Source organism: Acipenser ruthenus, chromosome 11, assembly GCF_902713425.1.
Source record: "Acipenser ruthenus chromosome 11, fAciRut3.2 maternal haplotype, whole genome shotgun sequence".
In the NCBI taxonomy this organism is placed as follows: Eukaryota; Metazoa; Chordata; class Actinopteri; order Acipenseriformes; family Acipenseridae; genus Acipenser; species Acipenser ruthenus.
In genome coordinates this window covers 5,955,936-5,980,723 of record NC_081199.1, presented here as the reverse complement: position 1 = coordinate 5,980,723, position 24,788 = coordinate 5,955,936, and the positions used below count along the sequence as shown (strand labels likewise).

General features: G+C 41.0%; 1 protein-coding gene and 2 non-coding genes across 17 annotated transcripts in view; all 3 read left to right on the top strand.

Annotated features, from left to right (window-relative positions):
• The window catches only part of LOC117426488 (E1A-binding protein p400-like), a 30,272-nt gene extending 6,173 nt beyond the window's left edge, over positions 1 to 24,099 (top strand). For 5 of the 15 annotated variants that reach the window (XM_059033108.1, XM_059033110.1, XM_059033103.1 and 2 more), the window contains 48 exons: positions 386 to 786; positions 997 to 1,284; positions 1,621 to 1,806; positions 1,964 to 2,104; positions 2,228 to 2,306; positions 2,543 to 2,656; positions 3,089 to 3,178; positions 3,601 to 3,708; positions 3,992 to 4,188; positions 4,355 to 4,532; positions 4,686 to 4,822; positions 4,951 to 5,120; positions 5,384 to 5,558; positions 6,152 to 6,288; positions 6,385 to 6,571; positions 6,790 to 6,959; positions 7,210 to 7,376; positions 7,990 to 8,313; positions 9,629 to 9,802; positions 10,333 to 10,503; positions 10,984 to 11,081; positions 11,177 to 11,472; positions 11,811 to 12,013; positions 12,302 to 12,471; positions 12,980 to 13,176; positions 13,295 to 13,406; positions 13,770 to 14,060; positions 14,253 to 14,336; positions 14,515 to 14,649; positions 14,986 to 15,030; positions 15,150 to 15,303; positions 15,563 to 15,798; positions 16,179 to 16,352; positions 16,630 to 16,677; positions 16,898 to 17,034; positions 17,136 to 17,192; positions 17,287 to 17,365; positions 17,524 to 17,700; positions 18,097 to 18,145; positions 18,246 to 18,355; positions 18,670 to 18,868; positions 19,111 to 19,265; positions 19,571 to 19,786; positions 20,199 to 20,370; positions 20,945 to 21,090; positions 21,354 to 21,503; positions 21,679 to 21,750; positions 21,896 to 24,099. In XM_059033108.1, the coding sequence (XP_058889091.1) occupies positions 386 to 786; positions 997 to 1,284; positions 1,621 to 1,806; positions 1,964 to 2,104; positions 2,228 to 2,306; positions 2,543 to 2,656; positions 3,089 to 3,178; positions 3,601 to 3,708; positions 3,992 to 4,188; positions 4,355 to 4,532; positions 4,686 to 4,822; positions 4,951 to 5,120; positions 5,384 to 5,558; positions 6,152 to 6,288; positions 6,385 to 6,571; positions 6,790 to 6,959; positions 7,210 to 7,376; positions 7,990 to 8,313; positions 9,629 to 9,802; positions 10,333 to 10,503; positions 10,984 to 11,081; positions 11,177 to 11,472; positions 11,811 to 12,013; positions 12,302 to 12,471; positions 12,980 to 13,176; positions 13,295 to 13,406; positions 13,770 to 14,060; positions 14,253 to 14,336; positions 14,515 to 14,649; positions 14,986 to 15,030; positions 15,150 to 15,303; positions 15,563 to 15,798; positions 16,179 to 16,352; positions 16,630 to 16,677; positions 16,898 to 17,034; positions 17,136 to 17,192; positions 17,287 to 17,365; positions 17,524 to 17,700; positions 18,097 to 18,145; positions 18,246 to 18,355; positions 18,670 to 18,868; positions 19,111 to 19,265; positions 19,571 to 19,786; positions 20,199 to 20,370; positions 20,945 to 21,090; positions 21,354 to 21,503; positions 21,679 to 21,750; positions 21,896 to 22,138 (7,799 nt within the window). In that variant the 3' untranslated portion in view covers positions 22,139 to 24,099. The remainder of the gene's footprint in view (positions 1 to 385; positions 787 to 996; positions 1,285 to 1,620; positions 1,807 to 1,963; positions 2,105 to 2,227; positions 2,307 to 2,542; positions 2,657 to 3,088; positions 3,179 to 3,600; positions 3,709 to 3,991; positions 4,189 to 4,354; positions 4,533 to 4,685; positions 4,823 to 4,950; positions 5,121 to 5,383; positions 5,559 to 6,151; positions 6,289 to 6,384; positions 6,572 to 6,789; positions 6,960 to 7,209; positions 7,377 to 7,989; positions 8,314 to 9,628; positions 9,803 to 10,332; positions 10,504 to 10,983; positions 11,082 to 11,176; positions 11,473 to 11,810; positions 12,014 to 12,301; positions 12,472 to 12,979; positions 13,177 to 13,294; positions 13,407 to 13,769; positions 14,061 to 14,252; positions 14,337 to 14,514; positions 14,650 to 14,985; positions 15,031 to 15,149; positions 15,304 to 15,562; positions 15,799 to 16,178; positions 16,353 to 16,629; positions 16,678 to 16,897; positions 17,035 to 17,135; positions 17,193 to 17,286; positions 17,366 to 17,523; positions 17,701 to 18,096; positions 18,146 to 18,245; positions 18,356 to 18,669; positions 18,869 to 19,110; positions 19,266 to 19,570; positions 19,787 to 20,198; positions 20,371 to 20,944; positions 21,091 to 21,353; positions 21,504 to 21,678; positions 21,751 to 21,895) is intronic. The other 10 variants (XM_059033113.1, XM_059033115.1, XM_059033106.1 and 7 more) reach the window with 6 other exon arrangements.
• On the top strand, positions 12,511 to 12,643 carry LOC117428602 (small nucleolar RNA SNORA49). The gene has a single exon (XR_004548352.3). It is a non-coding gene; the product is annotated as a small nucleolar RNA SNORA49 (small nucleolar RNA).
• Positions 13,525 to 13,658, top strand: LOC117428603 (small nucleolar RNA SNORA49). Its single transcript, XR_004548353.2, has one exon. It is a non-coding gene; the product is annotated as a small nucleolar RNA SNORA49 (small nucleolar RNA).
• Positions 24,100 to 24,788: the final 689 nt, after the last annotated feature.

Below are 24,788 nucleotides of genomic sequence, written 5' to 3'. Positions count from 1 at the left end.
GAAGAGCAAGCAGTAGTGAAGTAGAGATGAGATGTTTTATGCCAGTGCATAGAAGGCAGTAGAGCTTTCATAAAGTCCTTATTACAGTAATGAGTATGGAACTGTTCGTAGAAAACACAGCTCTTCTTGAACATCAATTTTAACCAACAAAAGCATTCAGGAAGGCGTGGTACCAGTCCCTTGTAAAGTGCTTTTGAAACTCTTAGCCCTGATTTATAGAAGGACGCTGCTGCGATAGTGCTGAAGAATCACGGAAGACTGCAGTCTTTCTGTGTCTGCCTGTTTTTAGTGTGTCAGCTTATACCCTTCTCCGTGGTGAAGCTGCTGAAGGAAAATATTCTACATGTTTTATTTTCCCTTTTTTTCTGTTATTTGTTTGTTACAGGAGGGATGCCCCCAACTCCTCAAACCATTCAAATGGCAGGTCAGAAGCAGAGCCAGCAGCAGTATGATCCATCTAAAGGGCCTCCGGTCCAGAATGCTGCCAGCCTCCACACCCCTCCGCCCCAGTTGCCAAGCAGACTGCAGCCGACCAGCATGCCTCTGAACGCACTCCCTCCCGGGCTACAGTTAACACAGCAGCAGCTGGTGGAAGCCCAGGCTCAGCCCCAGACTCCGCTCCAGGTCCAGGTTAAACAGCAGCTGGGACCAGCGTCCATCGCTAACACCCCTCAGACGCAGCTCCAGGCTCAGCTCCAGCAACAAATGCAGCCAGGACTTCATGTCCATATGCAGACGGCACAACAGCTTCCACAGTCTCAGGCCCAGCTACAGCAAGTGCAAGCGGTAATAAGATCAAACATATGTATTTATATAAAACCATAGCTATTTCTGTATATCTTTGGAACATGTACTTTAACTATTTATCTTCTTAAATGTAGCCCTGTACTAGAATATTTCAAATGCATATGCAGAATGCATTCTAAATATTAGACATTTTAAATACGTAATATTTTGAAAAGGTGATCTGATCTAAACTTTTTTTTTTTTTCTCAGACTGTAGCTCTGGTGCGACCTGGTGCTGATTCTTCCCCGGCCTGTCAGAGGCTGGTGGTCAATTCTATACCTACTTCTTCACTTTCACCAGCACCCCTTGCAGGTACAGTGTCGCCTTCTACCACCTACTCAACACTGACACACAGAACCTCCCCAGGATCCAGCAAACCTCTCTCTCCAATCTCTCAGTCCAAACTGACTGTTTCATCAATACCGAAAATGTCTAGCCTGGTGCAGGGGGGTGCACAAGACGGTTCTCAAGACAAGCAAGCAGAGCAAGCTAAACTGGTAAGCAAGCTTGTATTGATGAAGTACAGGAATGGAAATAAGACTCCTACTGCCTAGCAGCTTCACCCATTTCAGGTTTTACTACGAGCTTGATTAGCCACAGTGAACGGGTAACTCATAGTAAAGACAGGAATGTATCAAATTGCTATGCAAAGGGAGTCTAAGAGAAGAAAGCAAACTAATCCAGTGTTTTTATGATGCCATAAACAATGAAAATGTTGAACTTGCTTTATTTCCATTATGTGCTATTTTATTATTCAGATAAACTTTGTAGTAGTATTTGCATCTCTACTAAAAACACTTCTTGTGTACATTTGCAATCTTTCTGTATCGCAGGAAAACCAGGTCCACCAGAGGATAGCTGAACTGCGCAAAGAGGGCCTGTGGTCAATGAGCAGACTGCCCAAACTGCAGGATGCCCTGCGGCCCAAGTCTCACTGGGATTACCTTCTGGAGGAGATGCAGTGGATGGCAGCCGACTTTTCCCAGGAGAGGAGGTGGAAGGTGGCTGCTGCTAAGAAGGTAGACCATCAATAAAATCAATAAGGATGTCCTGGCAACATTGCTAGAAATACATTTCTGCTACAGCATGCTGAGCGGAATTGTAGTATTTAATATTTGCATTTTCATTTATAGTTATCTGCTCATTTACAACTACATTTACATTAATCTCTTTTAGCTTGTGAGGACCTGTGCGCGTTACCATGATGAACAAAGACAGATAGAAGAAAGGGAGAAGATAGAGGAGGAAGCCAGACACAGACGTATTGCATGCACCATTGCAAAAGAAGTGGAGTATTTCTGGGCTAATATTGAACAGGTAAACTTTTGGGACTTAAGAAATGATGAGGAAAGGAAAACGCTGTGGTCTATTATCAAGTGTGTTTTATTTTTTTATTTTGTTAAATTTTGTTTAATTTTTTTTTTTTTTTTTTTTTTTAAGGTTGTTGAAGTCAAACTACAGATTGAGGTCCACGAGAAAAGAAGAAAAGCATTAAGCCTACGCAGAGCACCAAAAGAAGGTGTGTGTGAAGGGTTAATACTGGATTCCAAGCCATACATAAACCTTTACAAATTCTCAAACTCAGCAGACTTAAATATTCACTAGTTGTGCTGTTCTACACCAAACAATAGTTTTTCCTTCATTGCTAAAATGTATGGAAACTTGTTGAGTTTGCTCAAAATTGCTCATAGAGACAGTAGATATATATTAGTTTACAGTATCTAAAAGGTTCTTTTAAATTGTTGATTGTTTCAGGAAAAGATGCCAAACCTATTCAGGAAACTGGAGTTAAATCAGAAAAAGAGAGCAGCTTAGAGTTATCCCCTGCTGGAAGAAAGCGAAAAGCAAGCACATCAACAGTTCAAGAAGGTAATTTAGTTTAATGTTAATGAACTACCTGTATAATGCTACCCATTTCTGCATTGCACAGCTGTTTGAATGTCAAATTTTATTGTTAGCTAAAACACTTGAGTATGTAGCCTGTGCACTATGGCTGATAAATCCGGAATGGATCAAATAGCTAGACAGTTGGAGTCCTAATAAAATTCCTGGACAATAAACAGAGGAATCAATTTCATAAAGTTTGTCCTCAATATAAAAACAGATTTGTACTTTACCTAATGAAATTCCCAAGTCCATATATTTGCCAAGGTTGGAAATTTGACGCCCTATTGCACTGCAGGTGTTGCAGTACGGTGATTGCAACTCTGAAGGTAACTAGTCATTGAAGTCCGATTCGTCGGGAGCATTCTGTAGCATTTTGCACTCCTGTATTAGTCATTCTGTGTATTTATATTTTAGTTGAGGATGAGGAGAGCACTTTAGAAGAGCAGGAAGCTGTTGAAGGAGCTGCAGATCATAAGAACGAGTTGGCAGAGCTGGATAAAGAAGGTAGGTTTTTCGTAAAAAGTCTTCCATTGAACATTCTGTCCAAAAGAAGATCAGGAGTTCATTAGCAGCTGGAACGAAGACAATCCATAAAGGGAGCTCATCTAAATACATTAATAGGACTGGAAATTGCTAAAAACCCTTCTGTGTTTGTGGTGATTCTGCATATAACAGCCAAGAAGCTTTACTAAACCTTTGGGTTACTCTTACCCAGACTCTTTTGACCAAGATTTACACGTGTGTATTCAATTTGAATGTTTCAGTACATGTAGCTGCTTGGAGGCAGAGTGTCAGGCCTTGTATCGCCACATTCTTAGGATTGCTGATGATTAACTCATTAAGGCTATTGTCTGGTGAAAAGGATTTTTGATTGACTGGTATAGAAATTATTTTTAATTTTAACTGTATGATTTTTCACTTTTCAGCCAAGATGTCTTTGGACATCTTGGTGGAACAGTATGCTGGTGCCTATGCAGAAAACTTTGAGTGGCCTCACCCTAGTTCTCACAGTGAAGATGAAGACAGAGATGAAGGTATGTATTTCCTCCTGTAAAGTGCTCCAGTAATAGTCATCTGAACAAAGACAGGCAGTTTTTTGAGAATGTGAAGAATTGTTTTTTATATTTGAGAACTCTTTTCACTACTGAGCTAAACTGATGATCCAGTAGCTTGTTAAACAACCCAGTGTTTCACCTCATCTTTGAATTTAGAATTATCATATAATTATCTATGGTCTTCTCAAATGGATAGGTCCTACATGTATGTTGTTATGCGTTGTCGAAAAGCTCTTCAATTTAAGACATGTTTCCCCTCTAGAAGTGGAAGAGTCTCCGCTTGAGAGCTACAATGAAGAGATCCTCATAGACTCACTGCTCAGCATTGAGGAGCACGGAGGCCCAGAAAGCTCAAAAGCTCCTCTGACTGACGGGCAGAAACCTAGGAAAGACATTGCTGAAGTGGCTGCTGCTGCAGAACTTCTCCTGCCCAAGGGAAGCGCGAGGGCCACCGCTGTGGTATGTTTTGTTTTCTATTGTGTCCGGAAGACTTAATGCATAGAAACTTAAACACTGCAACTTGTACTGTACTTGCTTTGATTTATTTGCACGATATTGAGACGGAACCCAAAGCAAACAAATTGCGTAGGATGTTACATTTTGTAACGCTTATTTTGTCTTACAGTTTCGGAATGCGGCACCGTTTCTCCTGCATGGCAGCCTCCGGGAATACCAGCAGATTGGTGTGGACTGGCTGGCGAGCCTCTATAAGAAACACCTGAATGGTATCCTGGCAGATGAAACCGGCTTGGGCAAGACTGTTCAAACAGCAGCGTTCCTGGCACATTTGGCTTGTAAAGAAGGTAAGCATGATTATCCCCGTGTTTAAATGCCTGTCTGTGCATGGTGCACAACCAACAATTAATATACAGCAAGATGTTTGGGAATGGAGTTTTGATTGCTTTATCGGATTTTGCGGATTTGAAGCTTACTTTTGATTTCCACTTTTCTTTTAGGGAACTGGGGTCCACATCTGGTTGTGGTGCGGACGTGTAAAATTTTGAGCTGGGAGATGGAGATTAAACGCTGGTGCCCGAGTTTGAAAATTCTGGTGTATCTAGGCAACAAAAAAGAGCGAAGATTAAAAAGAAGGGTAAATCAAATAGGAACTTCATCTAGTAGTCCAAATATATTTGCTTTTTTGTATAACAATTTTACCATAAAGTATCCCTCTCATCACAACCTGAATCTTACTGTTGTTGTTTTTTTTTTTTTCTCTAGATGTGGTCCGAGTCAAACGGCTTCCACGTGTGTTTGACTTCCTTTAAACTGCTGCTGAAGGATCACAAGGACTTTCTCAGGAAGAGGTGGAAGTACCTGGTACTGGATGAAATCCAGCTTCTCAAAAACATGACAGAAAAACACTGGGAAACAATCCTTACTTTAAAAAGGTTCATACTTTTTCTTTTTTAAAGCTTCCCTTTTCTCAATGTAGTATTATCCATCATAAGGTTTTAAAGTTACATATGTGTACAAGATAGATACCAGTCAACCAAGAAAAAAAGAAATCGTAGAATAAATAAAAAATGTGAATAATTAGAATTTAAAGTTACAGAATCAATGGCACTGAAATTTAAAAATGTGTGGAAGGGTGGGGGCCACTTTTAAAATTTATTAAAACAACCCAATTAAACTTTGATGCATTGTTCTTCAGTCAGCAGAGGCTGCTGTTGATCAACACCCCTCTACAGAATACCTTGAAGGAGCTGTGGACCATGATACATTTCCTTTTGCCTGGAATTACAAGACAGTACCTAGACTTCCCAGTCAAGGCAGGGACAGACGAAAACCAGGAGTACTGCCACAAGCTTGTTATCCGGTTGCACAGGGTATGTTGTCTGTTGGGATTAGCCAATATGTTTGAAGTCTGATCAAAGCTGCTCTCTTTTGAAGGGCATGCAAGCAGATGGCTTTGACATTCTGTTTTTCTCCACTTGCTTCAAGATGTTTTGGGTTCATCTGTGAGAGCATCATTCTTTACTTGCATCTACTCAGTTCATTTGAGCTGTACATTACTTTAAATACATTGTAACAGTTTTGATTGATTTCTCTAGGAGTTATACATGGTTGCTGAATTATATATTAAAAATATTCAATTTTGCACATTCAAAACCATTAAGATAATTATGATGGTACCATTGCAGTTTTATCTTTACTAGAACTATGTAGCATTCTGCTCTGTATGAAAAAACTGTGTGATTGAACAGGACCTGTGCCGTGGTTAAATTGGGATTTTAAAAGAGGTGGAACGGTCGTAGCCCTTGTAAAAGGAACGGAATCGTACTTTCAATCAGAAGACCAGGAACGGAATCCTGAAGAGGCGGAACACCATTCCGGACCGCTACGCGCCAATTTAACCCCTGGACCTGTGTATTGTCTGAACCTAGAATTTATTTTTATATTAAATGTGACACTACTGCAGGTGATTCAGCCCTTCATTTTGAGGCGCTCGAAGAGAGACGTTGAGAAGCAGCTGCCAAAGAAATACGAGCACATCCTGAAGTGTCGCCTCTCAAGCAGACAGAAGATACTGTACGAAGATGTTATGATTCAGACCCGGTGAGGAAAGCACAGCTTGTCATTGTGTTGTGCTATGCAGAGCCTTGTCAGAGTTTTATAAAAGTAAATGTCATTTTCTTTTATCTCCTTCCCCAGAGCCCAAGAAGCCCTCAAGACCGGTCACTTTGTTAGCGTTCTTCACGTTTTGATGCAACTTCAGAGGATTTGCAATCACCCAGACTTGGTTCATCCTAGAACCACACGGTCTGCCTATGTGTCAGCTGCACTGCAGTATACAACACCCTCCTTAGTACTGGGAGCTATACAATATGATCCTTGGAAGGTGTGTGAATGTGTTCACTTACAGTCAAAAATATATGATTATCAAGAAGGGAAAAAAATAATGGATATATAAAGCCTTGTAACTGGACTGTGGTTATCTTTTTTGTGTTATCTGATATTTATAGCATTGCTTTGACTTAATGATAAATGAATGGTGCCCTTGATTTCACCCAGGCTGCAGTTTCATTTCACAAGCCATGTGTTTGTTTTTGCGTTCAGAATGTGGACATGTCCATATTTGACCTGATCGGAAACGAAAACAAGCTGACAAGGTATGAAGCTGAGGAAGTGTTGCCAAAGCAGAAGGTGACCAGGAAGCTGATTGAGGAAATCTACACCGCCCCTGTCCCTCCAGCCAGACCCAAACAAGTAAAATTAAAGCCCAGCAGGTATGTCTTTCCATCTGTAAGCAATCGATACTGTCAGCACCATCATAAAAACCATGAACACAGTTAAGATTTCTAAAATAGCATGGTATGGTACCATCCTTGTAAATTTAAGTAGTAGCCTGAACTATTTCAAGAAATAAAGTGCATGTTTTATTCGTGACTAAATGGTTAAGCATAAAGTTATCATAGCTACATAATGTCATGTTTGTAGATATCTTTTCTGATCTCTTATTGTAACCCGTTTTGGCAGGTTGTTTGAGCCGGTGCAGTACGGTCAGAAGCCTGAGGGCAGGACTGTTGCATTTCCTGGTTCTCCGCCTCAGCGCACACCCACCACCACCACCACCGCGGCTACGGTGTCCCAGCAGGGTCAGGTGCGGGGGAAATCTCCTGTCACCACAGTCCCAGCCACACAGGGTAAGAACGCACAGCTGTTTAGTTACACTCGGTTTCAGGGACCATATTGGATGGCCATGTCCAATATTTGTACCATTCAGTCACTCAAAAAAAAAAAACAATTTGCAGCATTTGTATGTTTTCATAAAGAAAAAATCACATGGAACGGATGATGTGGTGTGCCGAAACATTATAGTTCCAATTCATATGGGTAACTATTTATTTTTAAATTTCCATTCCCAAACATAATTTGTGCTTTCATTTTTTGAAAATAAGGAAATTGTTTAATTGGATTTACTGGTGGAGTAGAAATAACATTTGGTTTGCATAGCAGTTTGTGTCGATGCTACCTTTTTAGAATGATATTGTCTGATTTTTACATTTTGGGTCCAACTTTAAAATCAAAAGCAAAACTAGATGGCTGAAACTTAAATGCAAGCATGTTTTTTTATTTTTATTTTTATTTCCATCCTTCTTAAATGTGGCTACAGTATATTCCTGATGCCTATTAACAAAGGTGTGAAAGAAAAAAGCTACCAAAAGAAGCTGCTTAACTCATAATGAACCTTACTCGGTGGATGATTTCTCTGCACACCACTAACAGCAAGCAAACCCCAAACCTTGTCCTTTGCAGCAGCAGGGACGCCGTTTCAGCCAACCCAGACCACTACTACTACTACTACCACTGCATCATCAGTCAGCACTCCTCCCACTCCAGGACAGCAAACGGTTACATCAGCAGCCTCTGTCAGCGGCAGCACTACCTCCTCGACTAGCACAGTGAGCAAGGCTCTGAGCAGCCCTGCAGGTGGCGCTGTGCCCCAGCTAGGCCAGACTGCACCTGTGCCAGTTTCTAGGCCGGCTCAGGTCACGCCACAGGCCCCAGCCCATACCATGCAGCAGAGCGTGCTGCCTCAGAGGCTGGTGCTTACCTCCCAGGCCCAGGCACGATTGCCTAGTAAGTGGCCTCCCCTTCCACGTTTCCTCCCACTTCTGCCACAAAACAAACGTTTAAAAAACGGGGTGACTGTATCGGATGCTGCTAAATTGTCTGACTTGCATCAAGGTGGTTATATAATTGTTCTGGATGAGAACTGTTCACTGCTAGATTAACTTTTATATATGTTTTTTTTACCTTTCTTTATATGCTTACCCATGTTTCAATAAGACAGTTGTTTTACTGGATTAGTGCTATAATATGGCAGAACGTTTTAACCTTTCCCTTTTAACTGGTTCTGAAAGAATCCCTTCACTGTTAAGGCCTGCTGTCCCATGTGATTCTCAACCACACATGGACCAAATGTGATTATCCCATAAGTGGGAGTGCAGCGCAGGCTAATGGTAGAATCTCTTTTGTTTCTGATCAGTGTATTCATATAGCTTAGTTAACTTTATGCCAAACCAAATAGTATTTATTATAATCGGTGAAAGCAGACACCATTGTTTAGCAATTGAAACGGAAGGCACCTTAGCAGCATCCCCTCTTGGCCTCTGTGTCTCTGTTTCTGTCTTCCTCTGTCTGATCTGCATGTGTTATTGTTCAGTCACTGCCAGGACTGTCTTCAGACCAAGATTACGTCTTATCCCTTTTTTTCCTCCCTTATGGTACTAATCCACTTGCTTTAAAATCAACCATGCGGCCCGGCTGCAAGGAGAAACGCTGAACCCAGAGCTGCTGTGCCTTATATTCTTTAAACGGGATGGTCAGTTCTGTGGCAACCCTTTTAAATGTGCACTGGCTAGCAGACCAAGCCCTGCCCTGATGGCATTTTCCTCCAAGGACCAGACACTGCCTTTACAGAAGCTGAATGTTTCCTAACATCTTAATTATTAACAGATTTGTCATGTGTTTGCAAATCTAAATGTGCAGTTCATTTCCTATAATGCTGCTTGATGTAGGACCTTGATACTTTTTATGGAGTGGTAAATTGGCACATAACTCATAAGTATTAACAAACTTAATGTATGGCATAGTACATATATGAAAAGGCTGTTTGTATTAAGGTTTCAAATTTTCTTTCCTTTTTTTCTACTTTTAATTTAAGATTTTTGCTGTACGCTTTTGAAAAGGCAAAATAATTTAAGCATCATGTTTGCTGGGGAGTATTGTTTTTTGAAAACAAAAATTGCCGCTCCTAATAACTCTCTTTTAAATCTTGCATGAAAATCACTGTCTCACCTGTTTACTAACAAAAGCCACTAAATGTGATTTCTGTGCTTTTAGGCAAAGTATGTTTTAACACTCTACTTTTTGCCGTTTCACTTTGTTGAAGGTGGAGAGGTTGTGAAGATCGCTCAGCTCGCCTCTATTACTGGCAGCCAAAGTAGAATCACCCAGCCCGAGATGCCCGTTACTTTGCAGTTTCAGGGCAACAAATTTACCTTGTCCTCCAGCCAGCTTCGGCAGCTTACAGCCGGCCAGCCCTTGCAGCTACAAGGTACACTCGGTAATGTACAAGCAAAACAACATATTTTCTTTAACCTTTTGCTGTTCTCTTTTGGCCAAATTATTATTGTGACTATTGAGACTTAAAAATATTATTACTTTTCCAGAGTACATCTGTATTACTGTGCAGTTTTCTGTTTGTTTTTCACCCTCATATGGGTCTGGACCCAATGCTCGCTCTAACACTTGTAGTAACACTTATTTTTGTCATTTTTCTTTATACTTCAATTTTGTAACAGTTTCACTCAACACTGCAGAACATTAGTGATCTTAAGAAGATGAAAGAGAACTCTCTTCAATACAGCAGAACATCATTGCAGCATTGGAAAGATAACTCCACTTAGCACAGCGGACCAGACTTAAATATTTTTGTGTGTAACTTTATTTCAGATAAGGGTTAATCTGAATATAGAACATAGAATTATAGAAGTAACACAGGATCTAGCTAGAGGGAAGTTAAAATAAAATGTGTAGCTTTGAAACTCTTATCTAAGTACCTTTTTTGGTTTGTTTTTCATGCATATCATGCAGGCAATATTCTGCAGATCGTGTCAGCACCTGGCCAGCAGATCCTAAGACCTCAGGGCTCTGTTGTAATGCAGACGGTATCTCAGACCCAGCCTGTGCAGAATGCTGTGACTGCGCCGAGCCAACAAGCACAGACCGCCACTGCTCCCACTACCACAGCAGTGCAAGGCAAGGGTAAGTAACGCAAGATAGCATTCATTAATGACATAACTAGCATGACTGCCTTGCTGAAGTTTCCGGAGTAGAGTCGCATGAAGATTCCGAGTTAGAGGCAGAACACTTTGGAGTTGCATCTTATTTGGTTCACAGCTGCACTCTGATTTTTTTTTTTCTCAATTGAGATCCTCACGGGATTTACTGTTTACTTAGAGATCTTTTTCATATATCCATGTTAACAAACTATTCAATATGAACTGCCATACCCTATGTCTATTTTTGCTCGCAATTAAAAAAAAAACATTTCTAGTTTTGGAAGTCACCCATACAAATTCCTTTTCCTTACTCCAGTACTTTTCAGGTACAGTGTAGTTTCCCAGCATGGTCTAGGGATAGATAAAAAGCCTACCTCACCGGTTGGCTAGACTTGTGGAACCAACAGATATGAACTCATGTTGCAGATTACTTTATTAAATCATATCCCCGTTTCCTTTAAAGCCCCAGCCGTCGTTGTGAGAACTGCTGTTCCAAGCACAGCTGCGGGAGACCAGACTGCTAATGTGAAAGCTGTTGCTGCGACAGGAACTACGACCCAGGTACTGCTGTTCTCTGTGACTTCAGGATGTCTGTCCACACGTTTTGAACTAATTGAGAGCAGTGCTTTTTTAAAATGTTTGCGTCTGTCTTGTAGGAGGCCTCAGAAGCAAGGAACCGGCTCGTTAAGGAACGGCTAGACAGGGTGTTTTCTGCAAACGAGAGGAGATGCTCTCGATCTGTATTCTATGGGGCAGACCTTCTGGAAGTCTGCTCTGTGTTCGACAAAGACCCAGTACCCAAACCTGCCACTGTGTCCAATAACTCTTGGAGGTGGATTGGCAGGGCCAACTGCCTGAGTGTCCAGCAAGCAAGTGCTTCTGTTTCTCACCTACAAGAAGCTTTATTCACTTCAGAGCAGAGACGAGAAGCCCTGCAGGACATGGCACAGCGGTACGTACATTTATCATTGAAACCGTCACTGGAACACATGTTCTCGAATTTTAGGACTTTGTGTTTTTACCATTTGCATAAAAAAAAAAAATTACATAATATTTTACTTTAATATTCTTTACATTTTGTTTATAAGAAAGGCTTCTTGAAAAGTAAAACCTGACTAAACAATTTGGGGGAATAAACTAAACCAGAGCAAGACGTGTTCTCTTGGATGTACTGCCATTTGTCTTTAAATCGTTCAACACTGCAGACCTGTACAGAGGTCTTGGAAAGATGACTCCATCTTTAAATTTACTTCTGTACTGAAATAGTTAATGATGTCTCTTTCCGTTCAGGTTTGTCTGTGTCGTTCCGCCTGCTATAGCACCTGCCCCACAGCTGTACTCAGCAAATCCTCCCCCTCAGTACAGTCTCGCACTGAAGATGTTCAGACACAAGTTCCACCAAGAAATGGCTCCGCACACAAAGCAGCTGAGGAGCCCTACTGCAAACCACCTTATAGAGTTTCCTGATCTCCGACTGTTACAGATGGACTCAGGTCGGTCTGTGTTTTACACCCAATGTCCACTTGATTTGTTCTGTAACTCTTATAAGATAAAACCAGCAATATGCCAAAGTAATTATTATACTAAATGATTGCCTCTTATCGGATTGCTCTATAATTGGACTGCTGCTGACATGACTTCAACAATTTTGTGATCTATTCTTGTATAACAGTGTTTTCTGTGAATCTTGAATTTTGGGAGCAGTGTTCGATTGAAGTTTTGAGCACAACAATGCATCCTTGTGTCACTGTCACTTGTGATTTTTAAATTGTTTCCTTCAGGGAAGCTGGAGGCTTTGTCAGTTCTGCTACACAAGCTGAGATCGGAAGGCCGTCGGGTGCTGATTTTCACACAGATGGTGAAAATGCTGGACATCCTAGAGAAGTTCTTGGACTATCACCATCTTACCTACGTGAGGATTAACGAGAAAACCCCAGCCGAGCAGCGGCAGGTAATGCATCTTCGCTTTCGGTAAAGCTAATCCAAAGGTGTTCCCTTTGCTAACTCCAGGGGCCTCCGATACAGTGTGGTGCCCTGGCATTATACAGGGATAGATTTAAAGGCTTTCCTCCCTCCCTGACTGGACTTGTATTCCTTTTGGGGCCTATATGTGAGCCAACAGACGTGAATTAATTAGATTGTAAGACCCAACGCAGGGATCATTAGCAGAAATTGCTGTTGGTAATCCAGGCAATTGCCAATCTGTCAAGTCTCGCTATGGTCATACGTTGATTAAGACGCATTGTTTTTGCTTATATTTGTATCATGTTACAATAGCCTGAGCTTTGTGATTTTTTTCATGTTTGGTGGCAGACAATGCTTCTTTTACTTCTAACTTATTTTTTGGGGGTGAATAATGCTTTTAGTGTCTGTGTTTCATCAAATGGAGTATGTGTTGACGTTGCAAAAAATATATAATTTTTAAAAATCTGTATCCTAAAAACACTTTTTAAACTTAGGAACAGATGAGGAACTTCAACAGGAACAAGCAGATATTTTGCACCATTCTCTCAAACCGGTGTGGTTCTGTGGTGGGCAGTGTCCTGGATGCAGACACTGTTGTGTTTTATGACACTGACCTGAACCCCAGCATGGATGCCAAGACTCAAGAATGGTGTGACAGGATCGGCAGGTCCAAGGATATCCATATATACAGGTAATCAAAACACCAGCAACTTGGAACTAACTGATGCCTACAGGGTGATTTTAAAATGTCAAAGTCGAAAATCAGTAACTACTTATTTGAGCCTAATGGTTGTCCCACCTCACTACAGGCTTGGAAGTGGTAACTCTATTGAAGAGAAGCTTTTGAAGAATGGAACTAAGGATCTGATCAGAGAGGTGGCTGCCCAGGGGACTGACTACACCTTGGCCTTTTTAACACAGGTATGTAACCATTTTAAAAGCGAATTGGTAGAGCCATGTAACTGTACCGAAGTGTCAACCTGCTGTTTCAAAATGTTTTTTTGCATTCTTGTGCAATGCTTTCTGCTGGCATACAATCAATCCCCTTCCTTACTCCAGGTGCTTCAAATGCAGTGAAGTGTTCTGGCATTGTCTGGGGAAAGAATAAAGCGCTTGCATATCATCTTTATTGTGCTTCTATTCCCTTTTAAGCCTTGTATGTGAGCCAACAGACTTAGGAATCAATTTCAAATGTTGTAATCAAGTGTTGCAGACCATTTAAAGATTGAAATTAGTCATTTAATCCTAGTAATTCACAAGCCAATTACATTTTTTTTTTGTTAGCGAACAATCCAGGACCTGTTTGAAGTGGAGTCTAGGTCTGGAGAAAAAGTGGAAGAGTTTGTGGTGCTCCATCAGGACCCATCTCCAGCAGAAACCATCTCTCCCAGAATAGCACGGCCATACATACAGGCATTAAACAGCATTGGCGAGGAAGGGGCTTCGGGGGCTCCTATAAAATCTGAAGACGACAGTGCTGCAGAAACGAGTGAAAAAGATTTGGGTGTGGAAGGAGATGTGAAGTATGAAGACGAGCCTTCTCGCTTGGAGGAACTGGTCGCAGTTGTAGAGCAGGTAAGGTGAAACCTACCATAACCAAACTAACATGCTAGCGATTTAGCTATGCATGTACTAGTTCCTAAAGACAGTAGTTGTATGCCAGACATTTCTTAGATGCGTATGTCAACCAGCTCGTTATATGTAGTTGAAAGTGTAGTTATCTGAATTGTGCATTATTTTATTTTTTTAATATGTGTCTTTCTACAGCTTACTCCAATTGAGAAATATGCTTTACATTACCTGGAGTTTGTTCACATGTCCAGCACTGAAGAGGAAGAAAGGAAAGCTATGGTAAGAAGAACTGACAACACCTTTTTTTTTTTAATTTCCACACAAAATATTTGGTTACATTTATTTAGCTGGGAATGCAAGTGGATCATTTATGATATAAATATGAGGGTGCCTCAAGTTCAAGTTGAAATTGCTAATCTTTACTACCTGCTCTGATGGTTAATGGTTCCAATTGTAGGAGAAGATGGTTGCTGCTAAGAAAGAGTGGGAGGTGCAGCAGCTGAAGAAACTGAAGACCAAAGACGAGGAGAGAATGATGCTGGAGGAGGAAGAAGATCTCTTTACTTATACTCGTGAAGACGCCTACAACATGGTACTTAAAGAGTTAATCTCTCCACATAAAACAGTTCTGTGATTTCATCTGATAATGGAATGCACAACCTATAGTGTTTCTTTTTGCGATCTGTCTGAGACCTCCAATATCGATTTTTAAAATCTTTATTTAAAAAATATTTAGAAATTTTCACTGCATGTTTTAAGTTGAGGAGAAGCGACTTCTCATATCGATAGGAAGGCATATGTCATTTTTTAGTTATTTACAATAAGAGTAATAGTACCCTAATAATTTACAATGTCTAGAAGTTTTTCACCTGACTTTTTTTTAAAGAATGTTTTGTCAACAATTATTATTATTTTTTTTTTTTTTTAGGAATATGTCTATGATGGTCCAGACGGACAGACGGAAATAATGCCGGTAACTTGATTTATAATTTTTCTTTCTTTTAAAGGTATATTTTGCAAACCATTTTGAGTCTATTTAAATATATATATTTTTTATGTAATTGTTGCACACAATGTGTTTTGTCTGTGTAGCTGTGGACCCCACCAACACCCCCTCAAGATGACAATGACGTCTACATCGACTCTGTGATCTGTCTCATGTATGACAGCACTCCCGTGCCTGAATCGAAGCTGCCACCTGTTTACGTGAGGAAGGAACACAAGCGGCTTAAGATGGATCCATCCGGTATGGGTTTAGTTCTGCAAACAGGGATATGTGTGGACAGACAAAGTAGATAAGCAAATTGGTCCAAATGCACACATGGATAGCTGCCTTCATAGTACAAAAGATAATAAGATGTCATTCTTGCAGAATGGTATAGTATACCTTTATGGGTGGGCTTCACCTGCCAGGTCAGAATGACGTAGAAACTGTTCCTCTGCTTTGGGAGAGTGCTGTCTCTCTCACACTAGTGCAGCGCAGTAATTTGCTGTCTCTGTGGTAGCTGCAGGTAGGAAGAAGAAGCAGCGTCATGGAGAGACAGTCATCCCCCCGCGCTCGCTGTTTGACAAGGGCAGCTTCCTGAAGCCACGCAGAGAGGGGAAAGACCAGAAGAAGAACTTTTCGCTCAAGCAGCAGGCTCCCTTCGCTAAACCTCTACCCTCGCTTGTCAAACCTGCTGTTGAGGCTGGGCAGGACAATCCTGAGTGGCTGATCAGTGAGGACTGGGCCCTGTTACAGGTATGAGATTTGCATAAAAATGCATGTGTTAAATCAACCAAAAAATCTTGTTAAGAATTTGTCAAATTTCAGTACGTCTTATGTTGTGTATAGATGTCATCCCGTTTTTATAGATTTAAAAAAAAAAAAAATGTTTTTAATAGGATTTTCTGAGTACAATATTTGTTGTGATTTAATATAAGTTAGTATTCTGGCATTCCTTTCTCCAAAACTGCACAAGATAACCTCTCCTATAACAATAGGAGATACTCTTCACCCAACGTATTAACTTGTAGTGCGCTACAAGGTTGTTTTTTCATTGTGTTCAGTTGTGGAGTTTGTGGAGGTTTTTGCTTTGTGTCATTGTATTAATACAATGTCTGTTTTTACTTTCCCCACAGGCCGTGAAGCAGTTGCTCGAGCTGCCCTTGAACCTCTCCATTGTTTCAGCTGCGCACACACCAAACTGGGACATGGTCAGCGATGTTGTTAACTCCTGCAGCCGGGTCTATCGCTCCCCCAAACAGTGCCGGAGCAGATACGAGAACGTCATCATCCCCAGGGAGGAAGGAAAGGTGGGAAACGTTCAGAGCCTTTCTATAGCTAAAACTGCAGGCTTCAGCACAGCTAAAGAGCAAGAGACGCTGTGGGCAAGCTATGAAGCGTTATCAAGCATTTTGAGACTTGTAATAGGCAAAAAAATATCATATAAGCTCTGTGTGTCAGCCCACCTAAATAACATCCCCTTTTGTGTTCTAAAGCACAGATTCAAGTGCCGTCCACAGTGTTTGTTTTATGAAGAAAAGAGTAATGCTTTCTAAATGTTTTTATTTAATTTTTTTTTTATTACAGTTGGTCTACGAAGCCAATCCAAAAAAGAAAACCAAAAGCATTTACAAGGTAAGCTACAATCCTATTGAAATTGCAAAACGCTAATATTGGACCTTATTAGGTTTCAGCATCTATGTTAATACAATACTGCATGCTTCCGTGTGATAACATAAATACTATATTGAACTCCCAAAAAAGCAGTACAAACACCAGAGAGGAATAAATACTTTTATATTGTCCTATTATGCTTGTTTTATGCGTTTTTTAATGTGTTTTTTTTATTTTTTAGTCCAAAAATAGCCGTCCGCTTCGCACCTGCCAGATCTACGCCCAGGATGACAGCGCTACTCACATTCACCTGTATAACAGTCGCTTTGAGTTGATGAAGATTATCGCCAGCAAGCGAAGTCCACCTATTAAGCCGCTGTAAGTGTTTTCTTGTATTATTTAATTGCTGTAGAATATACATAATTATTCATCTCTTTTAATAAAAACAATAATAATTGTTGTATACTTTCTCACCCCAGACTGGGTATGAATCCTTTCCAGAAGAATCCTAAGCATGCCTCAGTGTTAGCAGAGAGGTAGATCATTTTACTTTTATTATTTGTATAACCTTGGATATCAAATGAAATCACCGTCTAATCAACCCCACTTTTTGTATGTTGTTTCCCCTAGCGGAATCAATTATGATAAGCCACTGCCTCCTATCCAGGTTGCATCACAGCGCGCGGAGAGAATTGCAAAGGAGAAAAAGGTTTGTTATATATCAATATTCATATACTAATATTTATATATAAAAAAATAAAATGTAATTATTCAAAGAAGTAACTCTTAAAGCTTAACCGCGCCCCGGCCTGCAGTTTGGGAACCCCTGTGCTAATGCATGGCATTTTCTGCATGCTTTGTTTCAAGGCTTTGGCAGAGCAGCAGAGGGCTCAGCAGTTAGCTCAGCAACAGGCTGGCCCACAGCCTCCACCACCACCTACTCCACAGCCACAGACGCAGCAGCCAGCCCAGCCCCAGGCTGTCCCTCAGGCTCAGGCAGTGGTCCAGGCCGCCGGAAACACCGTCACCAACACAGCCTCACTGGTAAGAGCATGGAACTGGAAGTGAGGCCTTGCTTGGCAGCTGTCATGTTTTTTTATTTATTTCCATACAGTGTATTTAGCTCTGGTTGGCTTGCAGTTACACAGTTCATGCCTGGAAGGATTTTTTTTTCTGTGTGTGTGTGTGGATTAGAGCCTCTTAATGATGAAATTAGACTCCTGCAGCCAGATCTATCACTCACCCGAACAGTACAGGAACAGATACGAGAGCGTCATCATCCCCAGTGTGTGAATCGAAGGGCAAACAATGGCATTCTCCTGTACTGCCGTCCTTCTTACAGCAGGCACAGCATTTCTGCAAGTTCTGGTGTTCTCAGGTAAATAGTTTTTTTTTTTTTTTTCACCAGTTCATCTTTTTTTTTTATTCTGTCCTTATTAGCAGGCTGGAACAATCAAGACAGCAGCTGTTGGAACAAGTCTTCAGACTGGTACGAACCCCTATTTATCACAACAGGCATGACAAACGGATGTGTGTGTTCTGTTGTTTTAACGTCTCATTTTCCCTCTTTGTTATTTTTTTTTTTCCAGCGCCTGTCAGTGGCAATGTGATCGTGAATACAGTGGCAGGAGTACCAGCAAGCTCGTTTCAGCCCACCAACAAGCGGCTTGCCTCTCCGGTTATTCCTGCCACTTTGACAGTAAGCTTTACCTTCCCTTGTCCAGACGATACGCCTTATTCAAAATCTGCAATTGCTTGGAAAAGCATTTGTGGAATGATATTTTGCTTGCATATCCCAGGTGATTAAAAATGCAATAACATAGCAATTATTTGATCAATTCTTCACCCCTGTTTTTACAAGAAAATGAATAGAAAACCAAGGAGAGTGGAGGGTTTGGCTGCTTTATACAAGAAATCTATTCTGATATTGTTAATAGTGGGATATTGTTAGTAACAGTATTTTGTTTATCCTGTAAAAAAAAAAAAATCAAATAAATCACCTTCTCTTCGCAGACAACAGTAGGCGGCTCCCCCCAGGTGGTACACACTCCGCAACGGACAGTCTCAACTCCCGCTGCACCTGCTGAGGTTGTTGCCATAGCAACCAACCAAGGAGTCAGAACCGTAACACCGGTAACGGCATCAACCGTGTCGACCACCCTCACTCCAGTGCAAACGCAGAACAGGTCTTTGATTACACAGGTTAACCCAGGTAAAATAAAGATGTATACATTTCATGCAATTTAAAAATGTTGTAAAGTTTTGTTTAAATGCTACAGTATTAGCTGAGCTATAATATAGGAGTACATTCAAACTGCTGAAACAATTTATACGTATTTGTGCATGTTGAGTGCACGTACTAGTCAAACTAGTACTGAAGCAATATAACCGTGTTTAATGTGACTGGACCTCAACGATGTTGGAATGGCCTTTTGTTTGAATGTCCCCCTCCAGCCACAGCCCCTAGTATGCAGTTACCTCCAGGTAAAGGCATCACCCATGCCCAGCTCCACCTCCTGAGGCAGCAGCAGGCTCAGGTGCAGGTCCAGCAGATCCAGGCTCAGGCTGGCTCTCCTGCCCAGATAAAGACTGTCGGCAAGCCAACTCAGGTACGACTTCAGAGAAACAGTATAGATCTGCGAGGCGACAGTGCTTCATTTTTTGAGTAATCACATTGTTAGATATTTCAATGGGCAGGAGCCACTTCTGCCTGCTGCCCCTACTTTGCTATTACCAGACTTTTGTTGCAGTGGTGGTCTTGCTTTGCTGTATGGCACAATGATGAAGTATGGTATGAAAGGTATTTTTTGTGTTTTTTTTTTTTTTGTCAAGTCGGTGGACATGTGGGGTTCTGAGATGTTCATGAAATGTTCTCTTGGGGAGATGCACTCTAAAAAGAATTCCTTGTTTTTAGGAACAGGTTTTGAAGATACAGCAGAAGCAGAAACTCCAGCTACAGCAGCAGCAGGCAGTAGCAGCCCAGCAGCAGACGCAACAGCCCTCGCAACAGGCAGCTCAGGCACAGCAGCAACAGGGGCAGCAGCAGCAGCAGATCACTGCAGTGACCACGTCCAGAGGAGGGCCGGTCCTCACTGGCACCACGGTCACCAACCTGCAGGTCGCACGTCTGGTGAGTTCCTTTGGAAATCAGAAGGACTCGCTTCTAAAGGAAGAGTAGGTTGCAAAATGCTCAGCGAAACTTGATTGGGTCACTGAAGGCATGGTTCTCAAAGAGGGCGAAACGAGTAGAACTGTTTCCACGACTCCAGTGTACTTTTTTTTTTTTTTTTTTGGACCCTGTTGAGATGTATTTTTTATATTTAAAGAGGCTTCCGTTAAACAGAGCCTGCCAACTACTTTTAACAAGCGACATACAGTAGGATAGCAGTTTGAGCCATTTCACGGTTTACAGTGAACCTTGTTAGTCAAACCGACCAAGGGGAAAAGCTCAGCTGGGCCAAATTAAGCTCAGTAATTTACTTAAGGAAAATAGTTTGGTAATTTGTGGAAATGACCTAAAGGCAGATGTGACTTCTCCGCAGACACGAGTGGCTGGAACCCAGCTGCAGGCTCAGGGGCAGATCCAGAGCCAGCCTGCACAGACCGCCCAGGTGACCCTGACGAAACCACCCGTGGTGTCGGTGCCGGCAGTCACCACTCTGCCTGTCACTATGGCAGGGATCAGCGTGGCTATTGGACAGCCGCAGAAAGCAGGTGAGCGAGGGAATGCTGCTCAATACTCCTGCTTCTTGGTTGGGTGCCAGGAATCCAAGCATACTGTTTTGTCATTTGATTTCTAGATGCAGGACAAAATGGATCAACCAACCCCTGCATCTCATATGAAAAACAATATATTTCTCTGAGGAATGTCTTGTACTATAATCTTGATAATCTGTTATGATTAGTGTGTTTGAAAAAGCAGTAGGTGGAGGGTCAGAATATGTACTTTAGGAACCAACCCTTATCATAACAAAGTCATATTTTGTTTTTACAAGGAAATTAGATGTTGATGTTTCATCTGGCAGGGGATAGAAATAAGACTCCTATTGCATAGCAGTTTCACCCATTCCAGGTTTTAATCTGTGCTTTAGTCCAGTGTATAAGTAACCAGGTCAGGTGTGTCTTATTAAACTCCTGGTAAAACCAGGAATGGATCAAAGTGCCATGCCATGGGAGTCTCCTCGATGTGGCCTATCTTATTGAGCCATTCCATATTAGGAATAACTACATTCTGAACTGGAGTGGGACTCGCTTCTCATGGTGATGATGTGGTTGTTTGTATTTTCAGGTGGGCAGGTGGTGGCGCACCAGCTGCAGATGCAGCAGCATCTTCTGAATCTCAAAAAACAGCAGGCAGCTGCCGCTGCAGCCGCACAGCAGCAAAAAGCAGTGCAGACCCAGGTGGGGCAGGGACAAGGCACTGTGCAGCAGAAGGTAACTTTTGACCTCCCTGCTTTGTTTTTCCTCGGACAGTATTAAAAACGTGTTTGATATTGGTGCAATCTTTTACGGCGGAGGTCCTAAGGTAGTGTCAAAACTGTTCATTTAAAATTGTTCATGGAATATTTTAAACAACGTTTGTATTACAATATCAGGATCGTACCTATTTGCTTTTTTATCGTCTTCAGCTGGCAAAAGATGAAAAGTTTTTTAAGTCATGGGTCAGTAGCTGTGTAGTAATCTGAGTTTTTATTCAGGTGACCGTCCAAGCTCAGCAGCCTACACAACAGAAAGTGACCTACACAACCGCTCAGCTCCAGCCAGGCATTAAAACACAGTTTTTGACAACCTCTATTGCCCAGGCACAGAAGCCATCAGCAGCACAGCAAGTGCAGACTCAATTACAGGTAAAGAAAGAAAGCATTTTAAATGTTGCTAATACTGCAGTGATAAAAGTGAAGAGATACAGCTTTGACAGTTTGGGACATGTGAAAATGCACAAAGAATTGAATTTGATATAAATAAGGAAATAATATGATTTAAAAAAAAAAAATGTATATATCATTTCTTTTTTATTAACAGGTTGCAAAGCTTCCACAGATCGTCCAACAGCAAACTGTAGCCAATATCCAACAAATGGTGTCTGCATCACAGGTAAGAGTGAATGAATTAATAATAAAAATAAATGTGTCCAGTAATTGATTAACATAAGTTCCTTTAAGTCCTGCCACTTTTCCTTCTTGAGTTGTTTGAATTGTTTTTAGTCATTCTGGCCCGACCCCATTCGTTTGTCTTACAGATGCAGGGTCAGACACAGACGCTGACGTTATCCCAGAATACCGGCCAGCAGCAAGTCCAGGTGATCCCAGCAGGCACTGCCACAGCACAGAAACTCCTGCAGCAGCAGGTGGGGCTGGCAGCATCCCCGCATAGCCCCGCACAGGGGGCAGCCTCCTCCGAGAGCCAGGGCCAGCAGCAAGCCAAGGTGCAAGTCCGGGCAGCCCCAGCAGTGCGGGTCAAGGCACCCACCAAACCCAGCTAAGAACAACTGGGCCACAGAAAACTGAACATGGGATGAAAGGTTGACACACACTCCTGTGTGTTTATATGTGCACACAAGGAAGAGTGTCAAAGCAAAGCAAGAATTACACGTCGATGTGCTGCGGCAGTCAAATGGAATTTTAAGAAAGGCAACAGCTGTGCGTTCACCATTTTTGCTGCAGAACTGACTTCGACAAAGACTTTTCTTGCAATTGCATAAACAACAAGCAATTTTTGAAGTTTGTTCAGTCGTCAAAAACAGGGGTGTTGGGTTGCTTTACAGTGACTTCAAGTTGCTGATGAGGAGGAAAGTTAATGCTCTGTCGGCTGGTTGCTTTTTAAATCTTTTTTCTCATAACTCGGTTATTTCAAATAAATAAGTGATTTAAAAAACATAAATAATAATAATTAAAGTTCACATTTTAAAGCTTTATTTTTAGTTTACCCCCTTTAACATAACTGGAGTCATGTACCCTAAAATTTTTCCTCCAGTGTCCGTTCTGGTGGGCATAAATTCCCAGGTATCTGAACACGTGTCTTTATATATATATATAAAAAAAAGTATCCGCAAAGCAGTTTAGGTAAAAAGGGTCTGTTATAATTTACGTTGCAACATTAAAGTAATGCTCAAGGATGGCAGATTTACTTGGTATGTTGGCCATTGACTCACACTGTCAGAGATGGAGGTAGAGTGTGCGTGATTTCTTTTTTGGTGGGAGGTGGTTCAGAAATTGGGGTTGTGTTACCCTATTTTGGCCTATATGTTTCACCCCACTGAAGAGTTTTTGTGCTGTTTGACTGTTGAATGTGTCACCTTGTATATTGAATTATACGTTGATATGTTTTGTAATTTTTCTTTTTGGACTTCTTCAGATATTGTGTGTGTGTGTGTGTGTGTGTGTGTGTGTGTGTGTGTGTGTTGTCTTTCCCCTCTATGTAGAACTAAAATCATCATGTTTTGCCATAAAATGCCACAATGCAAAACTAGCTAAATGTCTGGCTGCTAACCTTGCCCAAAATACAGGAAGGTATAGTGTTCTTTTAAATAAATTAATGATTTAACCATTTTTGCAAACCAATTGATCTACAATGCTACGCTTGTTACTGACTGCTTGAAACGGAGATAGATATGCATCTGTTTGCATAATACTATAGCAAAAATAATTTATTTTAGAAGGTCAAGCAATGGCTTGTAAGGCAAATATAACAGGTCTGATGTATGTAATATGTGTCCTTCCCTGATAGCATTGTTAGACTCCCTTATTTTTATAATGTTTTATAATTTAACCAGTCCATCTTTTCAATGATAAAACTACTTGGTGATGATTTAAAGAAAAAATGACTACTGCTCAGCTCAAAATTGGAGGGTGGCGGGGGGCAATCGCAGACATAGACTTCCAACCCCCCATCCCTTGTTGATTGTAAAATTGGTTGTTTGACATTCCAAACACGGAAGTACATTTTGATGTTTCATAATGGAATATGGATACGCTTTTGTATGTTTGCTACTGTTACGAGTATTTCATGTTTATCTTTTTTTATTATTATTATTTCACATTACAGTATTCATGTTTGTCATTCTCCCAGGAAATGTAAAGTCTTATAAAATAATGGACATTTATAATTTCTTGAGTTTAAAAAATTGACTGTAAAGTGGCTAAAAAAGAAAAGTTTATGTACCTTTTTGTTTTACTGATTTGTGTTGCCTAAACTATAACTCTGTAAAGAAATCTTTTTGTTTGTTTGTACATATTCATCACTGAGGATATAGATACTTTAGGTTTTTTTGTTTCACATTATACATGTATGTTGTTTAGTTCTTTTTAAAAGTGTAAATAACCTGTGAACAGCAAGAAACAGAATTTGTACTTGTAAAGCAGGGACGATGTACCAAGCAGTGATGTGTGTTCAGTTTTTTTCATCCTGACCCGATGGTGTAATAAATTGTACATTTTTTAAGCATCTTGTGTCATATTAATGACAGCAATTCACTAAAGGTCTGGTGTTTTAGTCTTCGTTTTTTCAGTTCCAGGTCATGTCAGGTGATTATGTACAGCTTGGGCTTCGACTTCTTAATGGGTAAACTAGATGGTTTTCACTAATTGTCTGGTGAAGCAGGTGGGGCAGCACTGATGAAAGTATGCATGAACAGACATTCGTGAGCAACTCATTAAAATCTCATTTGAAAAAGTTAAGTATACCTTTTGCATTGACCAGCCTGTATTTGTTCTGAGAGTTGGTCTTGTGCCATCAAGGCAGAGTTCTAATTACTTTGATTTATACAACATTATTATTATTATTATTATTATTTGTTTATTTAGCAGACGCCTTTTATCCAAGGCAACTTAGAGACTAGGGTGTGTGAACTATGCATCAGCTGCAGAGTCACTTACAAATATGTCTCACCCGAAAGATGGAGCACAAGGAGGTTAAGTGACTTGCTCAGGGTCACACGATGAGTTAGTGGCTGAGGTGGGATTTGAACCAGGGACCTCCTGGTTACAAGCCCATTTCTTTAACCACTGGACCACACAGCCTTCCTAAATATAAGGACCGTATGACTGATATGATCATTTTGGGACAAGGCACCGGCATTTTTACAGCGTTCAGCCTATCTTAGACTTGCATGTTTCCTTGGCCAACCAAAATCA